The 12,462-nt window shown below is 35.3% G+C and overlaps 1 protein-coding gene across 1 annotated transcript in view; it reads left to right on the top strand.

The window, feature by feature from the left end:
- CPNE8 (copine 8) overlaps positions 1 to 12,462 on the top strand; it is a 232,524-nt gene that overhangs the window by 94,107 nt on the left and 125,955 nt on the right. Inside the window, exon 7 of the mRNA XM_007968140.3 lies at positions 11,431 to 11,494. Within this exon, the coding sequence (XP_007966331.1) occupies positions 11,431 to 11,494 (64 nt within the window). The remainder of the gene's footprint in view (positions 1 to 11,430; positions 11,495 to 12,462) is intronic.

The raw sequence follows: 12,462 nt of genomic DNA, 5'->3' as shown, positions 1-12,462 counted from the left end.
TGATTATATTCTATCTGCACAGGCAGCTGATTAGATTGTGCTCACCCAGATTAAGGGTGGGTCTGCCTTTCTCAGCCCACTGACTCAAATGTTAATCTCCTTTGGCAGCACTCTCTCACACACACCCAGGATTGATATTTTGTATCCTTCAATCCAGTCAAGTTGAACTCAGTATTAACCATTGCAGTTATCTTTTTTCATCCCTTTATTTTCAGTGTATGTTTGTCTTTATAAGTTAAGTGTGTTTCTTCCAGGCAACAGATCATTGAGCTTTGTTCTTTAATCCATTCAGCCTCTCTGTGTCTTTTGCTTGGAAAGTTTAGTTTATTTACATTTAGTGTTATTTTTGATAAGGACTTTCGCCTGTCATTTTGTTATTTTTTTTTCTAGTTGTTTTGTGTTCTCTTCTTTCTTTCCTTCTTTCTTCCATTTGTTGAAGGTGATTTTCTCTGTTGATATGATTCAGTGTTTTGTTTTTATTTGTTTTTTTTTTTTTTTTTTGTATCTCCTGTACTTTCTTGTTTGTGGTTACCATGAGGCTTGCAAATATTATAACTCATTATTTCAGCCTTTTAACAACATAACACTGTTTGCATAAAAAAGGAAGTAAGCAAAAAGACAACTCTTAAACTCTATGCTTTAACTTTGTTCCTTGCTTTTTAACTTTTTGTTTTGTCTATACATCTCTTCTTGTATGTCTCATGGTGCTGAAGACATACCTGAGCTTGAGTAACTTACAAAGGAAAGAAGCTTAATTGACTCATAGTTCCAAATGGCTGGGGAGGCCTCACAATCTTAGTGGAAGGTGAATGATCAGCAAAGTCATATTTTACATGGTGGCAGGCAAGAGAGAACATGAGCAGGGGAACTCCCCTTTATAAAATCATCAGATCTTCTAAGACTTATTCACTATCACAAGAATAGCCTGGAAAAGACCTGCCTCCATGATTCAATTACCTACCACCAGGTCCCTCCCACAACAAACATGTGGGAATTATGGGAGCTATAATTCAAGATGAGATTTGGGTGGGGACACAGGCAAACCATGTCACAGTTTTTTTTCTTTTTTTATTGGTTAATTTTTTAGTCTTTCTACTTAAGATTATTTTACACACCACAGTTACACAGTTATAATGTTATAATATTCTATGTACTTACTACTATCAGTGAGTCAGTGAGTTTTGTACCTTCAGATGGTTTCTTATTGCTCATTAAAAGGTCCTTTTTTTTTTTTTTTTTTTTTTTTATTTTGGAGACAGAGTCTCACTCTGTCACCCAGGCTGGAGTGCAGTGGTGTGATCTCTGCAACCTCTGCCCCTGGGTTCAAGCAATTATTTGCCTCAGCCTCCTGAATAGTTGGGACTACAGGCACGTGCCATCGCACCCAGCTAATTTTTGTATTTTCAGTAGAGATGGGATTTCACCATGTTGGCCAGGCTGGTCTCAAACACCTGACCTCAAGTGATTTGCCACCTCATCCTCCCAAAGTGCTGGAATTACAGACGTGAGCCCCCACACCAGGCAAGGCTCTTTTCTTTCTGATTGAGATATTCTCTTTAGCATTTCTTATAGGAGAGGTCTTGTGTGATGAAATCCCTAAGATTTTGTTTATCTAAGAAAATCTTTGTCTCATTCATGTTTGAAGGATATTTTCACCAGGTATATTATTCTAGGGTAAAAAGTTTTTTTTTTTTCCTTCAGCATTTTATGTATGTCATGCCACTCTTTTCTGTCCTGGAAGGATTCCATTGAAAAGTCTGCTGCCAGACATATTGGAGCTGCTTTGCGTGGTGTTTGTTTCTTTCTCTTGCTGCTTTTGGGATTCTTCCTTTATCCTTGACTTTTGGGAGTTTAATTATTATATGCCTTGAGGTAGTCTTCTTTGGGTTAAATCTGCTTAGCGTTATATAACTTTTTTTCCTTGGGTATTGATATCTTTCTCTAGGTCTGGGAAGTTCTCAGTTATTACCTCTTTGAATAAACTTTCTTCTCCTCTCTCTGTTTTGCTTCCTTTTTAAAAGGTCAGTAGCTTTTAGATTTGCCTTTTTGGGGCTTTTTCCTAGATCCTGTAGGCATGCTTTTTTGTTTTTCATTCTTTTTTCTTTTGTCTTCTCTTAATGTCCATTTTCAAATAGCTTGTCTTCAAGCTCACTAATTCTTTATTCTGCATGATCAACTTTGCCATTATAAGACTCTGATGCATTCTTCAGTATGCCAATTTTATTTTTAGCTCCAGAATTTTTGATTCTTTTAAATTATTTTAATTTTTTTTGTTAAATTTATTTGATAGAATTCTGAATTACTTTCTGTGTCATCTTGAATTTGAGTTCCCTCAAAACAACTATTTTCACTTCTCTGTATGCTCACATACCTCTCTTTCTCCAGGATTGGTCCCTGGTGCTTTATTTAGTTCATGTGTTAGGGTCATGTTTTCCTAGATGGTCTTGATACTTGTAGGTGTTCATTGAACATTAAAGCCTTGAAGAGTTAGGTATTTGTTTTAGTCTTCACTGTCTGGGCTTGTTGGTACCCATTCTTCTTGGCAAGACTTTCCAGATATTTCAGAAAACTTGAGTGTTGTGATCTAAACTGTATCTACTGTAGGGGCCAAAACCCACCAATGCTGTGGTTCTTTCAGACTAGTAGAGATACTGCCTTGATAATCTTGGATAAAATCTATAAGAGTTCTTTGGATTACCTGGCAGAAACTCTTGTTCTATTTCTTACTTTCTCCCAAACAAACAGGGTCTCTCTTTCTCTGTTCTGAGCCACCTGAAGCTTGGGATGCAGTGACACAAGCTCTCTTTGGCTGTCATCGGTAGGACTGTGTGACTGTGGCAAGGCTGGTTTAAATGCTCCTTCTGTGGGTGGGCATCAGCTGAGTTTGGTTTGGTTTTACTTTCTGCTATAACAGGGCAGCACTGAGTTCAGTGCCTCACAATTACTGCACTCTCCTCTCCCCAGCACATGGAGATGTTCTCAGCACCACAGTGTAGCTGCAAGGGGATTAGGGCGGGGTGACATTGGTGATTCAAGACTGATTTTCCTACTTCTTGAGTGCTGCTTTTGATGATATGAACTTAAACCCAGGTACTGTGAATGCTCACCTGATTTTTAGTTCATATGAAGATGCTTTTTGTGTGTGTATAGATAGTTGTTAAAATATAGATATTTGTCCTTGCAGGAGGGATGATCAGTGAAACCCTCTGTTTCATCATCTTGCTCCGCCTTCCACCAGTCTTACCTATGTACTAAATTTTGTGAAGGATTACTCATATCTCTTGAGATCATGTTTAACTGTAATGTGAATGAGTTTTATTATTCTATGTCTCTCAAAATGTAAGGATACAGTTATAAGAAGCAATCTTTAAAACTGATCTTTTTTGGTAACTATTTTTTGATGTAATTTCAATTGCATGTAAAAATTGCGAGAGTAGGCAAGGTGGGGTGGCTCATGCCTGCAATTCCTGCACTTTGGGAGGCCAATTCGGGAGGATTGCTTGAGCCTAGTAGTTTGAGAGCAGGCTGGGCAACATAGTGAGACCCTGTCTCTAAAAAAATGAAAAAACATTAGCTGAATATGGTGGCACATTTGTGTATTCCTAGCTACTTGGAAGGCTGAGGTGGGAAGATTGCTTGAGCCCAGGAATTTGAGGCTGAAGTGAGCTCTGATCACTCCACTGCACTCCAAACTGGGTGACAAAGTGAGAACCTATCTCAAAAACAAACAAACAAACAAAAAACAAATGTAGTTCAGAACCTCCAATTTAATCAGGAGCTAACTTTATTCTGTTCACTTTCTTACCCTCTTTCTCATTCTCTTTCTGTTTCATATTCTAGGTCTTTCTGAGTCATTTGAGAGTAAGTTGAAGACATTGTTGGAAAAATTGTGCCCTCTTTCCTCTAAATACTTGAGTGTGAATTTCTTTTTATTATTATTATTATTATACTTTAAGTCCTAGGGCACATGTGCACAACGTGCAGGCTTGTTACATATGTATACATGTGTCATGTTGATGTGCTGCACCCATTAACTCATCATTTACATTAGGTATATCTCCTAATGCTATTCCCCACTACCCCTACCCCACGACAGGTCCCAGTGTGTGATGTTCCCCTTCCTGTGTCCAAGTGTTCTCATTGTTCAATTCCCACTTATGAGTGAGGACAAGCGGTGTTTGGTTTTTTGTCCTTGTGATAGTTTGCTGAGAATGATGGTTTCCAGCTTCATCCATGTCCCTACAAAGGACATGAACTCATCCTTTTTTATGGCTGCATAGTATTCCATGGTGTATATGTGCCACATTTTTTAAATCCAGTCTATCGTTGATGTACACTTGGGTTGGTTCCCAGTCTTTGCTATTGTCAATAGTGCCGCAGTAAATGTACATGTGCATGTGTCTTTATAGCAGCATGATTTCTAATTCTTTGAGTATACATCCATTAATGGAATGGCTGAGTCAAATGATATTTCCAGTTCTAGATCCTTGAGGAATCGCCACATTGTCTTACACAATGGTTGAACTAGTTTACAGTCCCACCAACAGTGTAAAAGTGTTCCTATTTTTCCACATGCTCTCCAGCACCTGTTGTTTCCTGACTTTTTAATGATCGCCATTCTAACTGGTGTGAGATGGTATCTCATTGTGGTTTTGAATTGCATTTCTCTAATGGCCAGTGATGATGAGCATTTTTTCATGTGTCTTTTGACTGCATAAATGTCTTCTTTTGAGAAGTGTCTGTTCATGTCCTTTGCCCACTTTTTGATGGGCTGTTTTTTTTCTTGTAAATTTGTTTAAGTTCTTTGTATAGTCTGGATATTAGCCCTTTGTCAGATGAGTAGATTGCAAAAATTTTCTCCCATTCTGTAGGTTGTCTGTTCACTCTGATGGTAGTTTCTTTTGCTGTGCAGAAGCTCTTTAGTTTAATGAGATCCCATTTGTCAATTCTGGCTTTTGTTGCCATTGCTTTTGGTGTTTTAGACATGAAGTCGTTGCCCATGCCTATGTCCTGAATTGTATTGCCTAGGTTTTCTTTTAGGGTTTTTATGGTTTTAGGTCTAACATTTAAGTCTTTAATCCATCTTGAATTAATTTTTGTATAAGGTATAAGGAAGGGATCCAGTTTTAGCTTTCTACATGGGGCTAGCCAGTTTTCCCGGCTGGGCGTGGTGGCTCACGCCTGTAATCCCAGCACTGTGGGAGGGCTAGGCAGGCGGATCACGAGGTCAGATCGAGAGTGAATTTCTTAATGAGAATCTTCTTTTACACAACCACAATATGATGATCAAAATCAGGAAGCTTCATAATGATACAGTACTATCTAATCTACTCTTCACTCACATTTCAACATTGTAGCAATAATATCATTATAGATATATTTTCCTCTTCTAAAATTTAATGAAAAATTGTAATTGAGATTAGTCATTTTAATTCTAGTCTCTTTTAACCTGAAATAGTTTCTTAGCCTGTCTTTGTCTTTTATTGACCTTGCATTGTTTCAATAAACTTCGTATTTTAGAATAGTTTTATGTTTATAGAAAAGTTACAATAGTACAGAAAGTTCCTGTATTCCTGTCATACCAGTTTCTTCTAACATTAACATCTTGTGGTATCGTGGTATTTAATACATTTGTCACAACTAGAAAGACAACAGTGGTGCATATATTACTATTAGCTAAATTTCAAGCTTTACTTGAATTTCACTCATTGTTTCACTAATGTTCTTTTTATATTCCAGAATTCATTCAGAATTCATTTCAGGATATACACTTTCTTTTGATCTGATATGTTAAAATTTCTTAGTCTTTCCTTGTTTTGTATGACCTTGATAGTTTTGAAGAAGTATTAGATTCTTTGTAGAATGTCCCTAAATTTGTGTTTGTGTGATGTTTTTCTTATGGTTAGATTGGAGTTAAGGATTTGGGGAGAAGGCCACAGGAGTTGAAGTGTCTTTCTCCTTATATCTTATCAGGAATATATATTAATATGACTTATCACTGGTGATATTAACCTTGATCACCTTGCCAAGGGTGTTTGCCATGAAATTGTTCAACATGATGGTGTATTTATCTTTTTGTAGTTGAGTCAATTTTGCTTTATGTATTTTGGAGCTATAATAGTAGGTGCATGCAGTATTGAGATTACTGTATCTTCCCAATTAATTGAATGTTCTGTCATTACACAATAACTATTTCTTGCAAACCTGTTCAATTTAAAATCTGTATGTATGCTATTAATGTAGGTACACTGATTTTCATTAGAATTAGTTATTTTTCTCTGAGCTATCCTTCCATTCTTTTCTTTTGAATTTTTTGAATCAAATTTTGATATCTATTTTGAATAGTTAATGGCTGAATTTAATTTTTATATAATTCATACAATATTTGCATTTAATCTGGAGCATCTAGTTCATTTACAGTTATATCAGTAACTATTCCTCTAGGTTTATTTCTGTCACCTACTTAGTGCTCCTCATCTGCCCCATTCTTTCTTTAGTCTTAGTTCCTTTTGAACTGATTGCATTTGAGAAACAAAATTTCAAAAATTTTCTTTTCTAAAGTTGAAATTATAAAGTACTTAAATAATTGTAGTTTCTTTGAAGTTTTTAAACATATTTACTCATTTTTTATGAAATTCTATTTTTCGGCATATTTAATTTCTTCCTGAACAATAAGAGACCATGAGAAGGCTTTAACTTAAATTATCACCTTGCTGGTTAATGCTATCATTATCATTCGTATTTGTTATTTTAGTTTTTAACATTAATGTCGCTAATTTAAGGTTAACTCATATTTAGTATTTCCTTGGCTTCTCTCATTCTTTCTTTTTTCTTCTTAGATCTCCCATCTGTGATCATTTCCTTCCATTTGAAACCCATTTTTTAGAAACTTCTCAAGCAAAGATTCTTGGGTATAAATATATTTGTTTCTTATTTGTTTCAAAATATCTGTAGTTTATGCTTATTCTTAGAATATATCTTTACTGTTGACAATCTTATATTTAGAATTATTTTCTTTCAAACCATTGAAGATATTGTTTGAATTATCTTTCAGTTTCCAGTGTTGCTTCCAAGTAGTCAGCTCTTAGTTTAATCTTTGTAGTTCACATCTTTGTAGATCATCTGTCTTTTCTCTCTGGTTCCTCTGGAGGTACATTCTTCATCTCTCATGTTTTTCCCTGCTCCTGTCATGTCCCCAAGTATACATTTATTTTTCCTTAGGCTGCTTGGGATTCATTGAGCTTTCTGAATCTGGAAATTGAGGTGTTTCACCATTTCTAAAAGTTTCCCAGCCATTATTTCTTCAAATATTGTATTTGCTCTATTTAGTCCTTCCTCTAGTGGAACTCTGATTAAACATATATTAGACCTTTTACCTTTGTGTTCTGTGACTCCAAACCTCTTCATAATAGTTTCCATGTTTGCTTCTCCATGCTGCATTATGGATAATTTATTTATATCTTTCTTTCAGTTCACTGATTCTGTCTTCTCCTTTGTCTAATCCAAACATATATAGTCAACTAATTTTTCACAGGGGCACCAGGAGGATAGGATGGGAAGCAGATAGTCCCTTTAATAAATGGTTCTGAGAAAACTGGACTACAGCATGCAAAAGAATTAAATTGGACCCTTACTTTACACCATACGCAGAAATCAACTCAAAATGGGTAAAAGTCCCAAACAGAAGACCAGAAACAATAAAACTCCTGGAAGAGAACATAGGGGAAGAGTGCCTGGACATTGGCACTGGCAATGACAGCTTGGATTTACTTCTGGGCTCCCTATTCTGTTCCAAATATCCTTGCTTATTTTTTATACTCTTTTGCTAGTTAACCATATGTCCATTTCCTCTTTACATTTTAAATATATTATAAATACTTATATTTTGTGTACTATTCATAATATTTACAACATTCTAAATCTGTGTTTGATTCTGCAACCTGTTGTTTTGGAGATTCTAACTCATGATGGGTGCATTTTTTCTTGTGTATTTTTTGATATTGTAAGACGAGCTTCATATTTACTTTTAAAACTTTAAATATGAGATATTTTGAGATTTAATTTGAAGGGAAACTTTTCTAGAGAGGATATGCATTTACTAGGCAACCGTGGTCGCTTGAATTAAATGTAATTCTTGGTTTGAAGTTTTGGTAACTACTCAAGTGATGTCAGTTAAGGCAGCAAGCCTGATTGAACTTAAATTATTAGGACATATTTTTTTCTCTTTCATTCATCACCACGTTTTAAGGCAGTGATTTATTTTTTAGGCCCATAGAGTGAATGTTTATATGTATAACTCATGCTATAGTCAGGCAGTCTAGTTAATGAGATATAAGCCTTATGCTGTGGATTGGCTGTTTATTGAATTTCCCACCTTGTGAGTCCCACCTCTTCTTGTTTTTCTAATTTTTATGTCCTAGGTAACCATAAAAATCAGAAGCCTAAGATCAAGTTCTCCAATGTTCAGTTCTGCTTATCTTTCTGCCTTTACTTTCAGCTTCTGATTGGTCCTTACTTTCTTGCAAAGTTATCTGAGCATTTATAAAGATCATTGCATATTTTATTTAGCATTTTGAAGTGTGTTCAAGTTTATGCTCAGTTGGGGTGTTTGGTTTTCCAAAATGCTGAAAGTATTAAACTCATAGATCACAAATAGAAAGAAGAGAAAAGTACAGCTGGATTAGAAAAATTAACTGATTAAAGATGCTGGAAGGGTGCTGAAAATGATAATGTAGTAATATGAGACAAAATGTGCAATGTTATATTAATTGAGTCCTTAGTCATAAGGACCTAGGGAAAATGGGAGATCTTGACATGTGTAATTACCATGGTTAAGAGTAAATACATGTGGAAATAAGCCTTAAGCAATGCACAACTGTATATTACATACTTATCTATAGACTAAACACCTGCTGTACACAGACATTTAACTCTGTGCTTACAAGAGCTTTATGTCATGAATATTGCTCTTATAGAAAATGTAATCAACTTGAAAAAAGAAAGGTTAACAATTTGTGCTTTTAGCAGTTAAAGAATAATTAAGTACTAAACCTTACAGTATTGACTTTAACATCAATAGGAATGCAGAAAAGGCTGAGCTTTGTGTAAGGTTGCCTAGGATAAGATTTTCTTGGAACAAATGGAACTTCATCTGGGGATATGGCAAGTTTGAGGCAAAATAGGGAAAAGTTAACAAGCTATAATATGTCAAGGCATGGGAGTGAACACAAAGAAGAAATAAGCACAAAATGTCACCAAATTGATGAAAGGATAGGGAACAGTGAAATCCAGGGTTTTATATAGGTTTTAATAACATAGTAGAAAACTTAGAAACCATGAGAACATTTTGTTCTATAGTCATGCACTACTTAACAACAGGGATATGTTCTGAGAAATGCTTCCTTAGATGATTTCATTGTTGTGCAACCATCATATACTGTACTTATACAAACCTAGATGGTCTAACCCAGCAGTCCCCGACCCTTTTTGGTACCAAGGAGCAGTTTTGTGGAAGATAATTTTTCCCTGCACTGGGGGTTTGGGGGTAGTTTCGGGATGATTCAAGTCCATTACATTTATTGTGCACTTTATTTCTATTATTATTATATTATAATGAAATAATTATACAACTCACCATAATGTAGAATCAGTGGGAACCTGAGCTTGTTTTCCTGCAACTAGATGGTCCCATCTGGGGGTGATGGGAGACAGTGACAGATCATCAGGCATTAGATTCTCATAGGAAGTGTATACTACTAAGGTCCCTCACAGTTCACAATAGGGTTCAGGCTCCTATGAGGATCTAATGCTGCTGCTGATCTGACAAGAGGCAGAACTCAAGTAGTAATGCCAAGGATGGGGAGCAGCTGTAAATACAGATGAGGCTCAGCTTGCTGGTGTCTGCCGCTCACCTCCTGCTCTGCAGCCCTGGGGTTGCAGACCCCTGGTCTAGCCTACCACATACCTAGGCTGTATGGTATAACTTCTTGTTCCTAGGCTACAAATGTGTACAGCATGTTACCTCACTGAATACTCTAAGCAGTTGTAACATCAGTATTTGTGTATCTAAACGTAAGTAAACATAGAAGAGACACAGTAAAAACATTATATAAAAGTTATAAAATGGTATTCCTGTGTAGGGTACTTCCCATGAATGGAGCTTACGGAAATGGAAGTTGCTCTGGGTGAGTCTGAGTGAGCGATGAGTGAATGTGAGGGCCTGGGATATTATACTACTGTAGACTTTATACACTGTATAGTTAGGTTGCACTAAGTGTATTTACAACTATTTTTCTTTCTTCAGTAATAACCTTAACTTACTATAATGTTTTTACTTTAAAATATTTTAAACTTTAAAAAAATTTTTTAATAATAACACTTATCTAGAACATAAACACATTGTACAGCTGTACACAAATATTTTCTTTATATCCTTATTCAATAATCTTTTTTTCTGTTTTTAAGTTATTTATTTATTTTTACTTTTTAAACGTTTTTTGTTGAAAATGAAGACACAAACTTACACATTTACCTAGGCCTACCCAGGGTCAAGATCCTCAGTATCCCTGTCTTCCACCTCCACATCTTGTCCCCCTGGAAGACCTTCAAGAGCAATACCATGCATGGAGCTGTTGTCTCCTGTGATAACAGTGCCTTCTTTTGGAACATCTGCAGGACCTAAGTGAGGCTGTTTTTACAGTTAGCTTTTTTTATTTTTGTATGTGTAGAAGAAATACACTTAGAAATAATGATAAAAAATATAGTATAGAAAATACATAAACAGTAACATATTTGATGTTTACTATCATTGCCAAGTATTATGGACTGTACATACATACTTTGTATGACTGGCAGCACAGTAGATTTATTTGCACCAGCATCACACCAACACATGAGTAATGCTGTGTGCTAAGATATTACATCATTAGGCAGTAGAAAGTTTTCAGCTCCATTATAATGTTATGGGGACACCAGTGTATATGCAATCTGTTGTTTATTGAAACATAATTAGGTGATGCATAACTATTACATTATTTTATATATTAGACAATATGGAATATTGAAGATTCTTGAGAGGATCGACATGTTTAAAGTTATGTTAAAAGTTTAGCCTCATTGAGGGCCGGGTATGGTAGCTCACGCCTGTATTCCCGGCAGTTTGGGAGGCCGAGGGGAGCGGATCACCATAGGTCAGGAGTTTGAGACCAACTTAGCCAACATGGCGAAACCCCATCTCTACTAAAAAAAAAATACAAAATTTAGCCAGGTCTATAATCCCAGCTACTCAAAATATATTTCGTTAGGGAAGAGCCATCTTATTATTATATGCTCTTTATTAGATTACATAAAAATAAATATGATATATAAATTTATATTATATAGTATTAATATAACATATTAATGTACATAAATATATTTTTGTTGTTTCAGAGGAATTCCAGGGAAGAAATGTGGTACAATCATACTTACAGCAGAGGAATTAAACTGTTGCAGGGTAAGTAAATATTTCTTTTGTTTAGAAAACACTTCCATACTTCAAATGCTATATCTAAAATTGTACTTAACTAATTAATTTTTAAGTAATTGTAGCAAAAATGTTATACAATTTTATAATCCATAAAATATCATTTTAGATACTTAGCCCTATGACCAGAGAGACTGTATTTCATAGTCCGAAAAGTATAATCAATTATTTTAATAATCTTTTAAGGAATTGAAAGTATTAAAATAACACCTAATATCAATACTGCTTTTTAAGCATTAGTATAAGGAATCATCCCTTATACCAATCAGTTCAATTACTGTAAAACTTTTGAAGATTTGTGTGTAATCCTGAAGGAATATTTCTTGACATTCGCATTTACCCCATTTGTATAACATACTTTCCCCAATTTTTCTAATGTAATTAATTCAGAATTTATATTACTTCCATCTCTTGGTAGCTTGAGAAGTCCACATTTGAAGAAAGGATCAGCTGCCACTCCATCTAGCATTATGACTGCATACTCTGTAGTTTTAGAAGATTGTTACTTTTAGTTATGATTTGCTGATGCTCATTGACTCATGTTTAATGATTTCACTGTTGTCAAGAAATGGGAAGATAACTATGACACTCCACACTGAAAGTAACGATGGCCAGCTGAATCTGAAGTCAATATTGTCTGTTTAATGTGGGCCAACAAATCTCTGGGAATTGGTATTTCCAGAGGAAATAAATTTTCCCTAGATTACCTCTAGTGCGCTTTATTTTTAATTGCTGCTTGATCGTAGGAACAGAAACTCACCCAAACTAACAAAAGCTTAACACTTTGACACTGACCATAGTTTTTATAGAGAGAGCCATAGTTTATTTTATTATCTCAAGAAGTTGTCTTTTTAACTTTTAGATAAATTCTGTGGCCTTGTTTACATAATACATTTCTGATAGGACATGGTGGCTCATGCCTGTAATCTCAGCACTTT

The sequence above is a fragment of the Chlorocebus sabaeus genome, chromosome 11 (assembly GCF_047675955.1).
Source record: "Chlorocebus sabaeus isolate Y175 chromosome 11, mChlSab1.0.hap1, whole genome shotgun sequence".
Classification (NCBI taxonomy): domain Eukaryota; kingdom Metazoa; phylum Chordata; class Mammalia; order Primates; family Cercopithecidae; genus Chlorocebus; species Chlorocebus sabaeus.
Note: the sequence above shows the minus strand (reverse complement) of the source record. Positions and strands in the feature narration are given on the sequence as shown.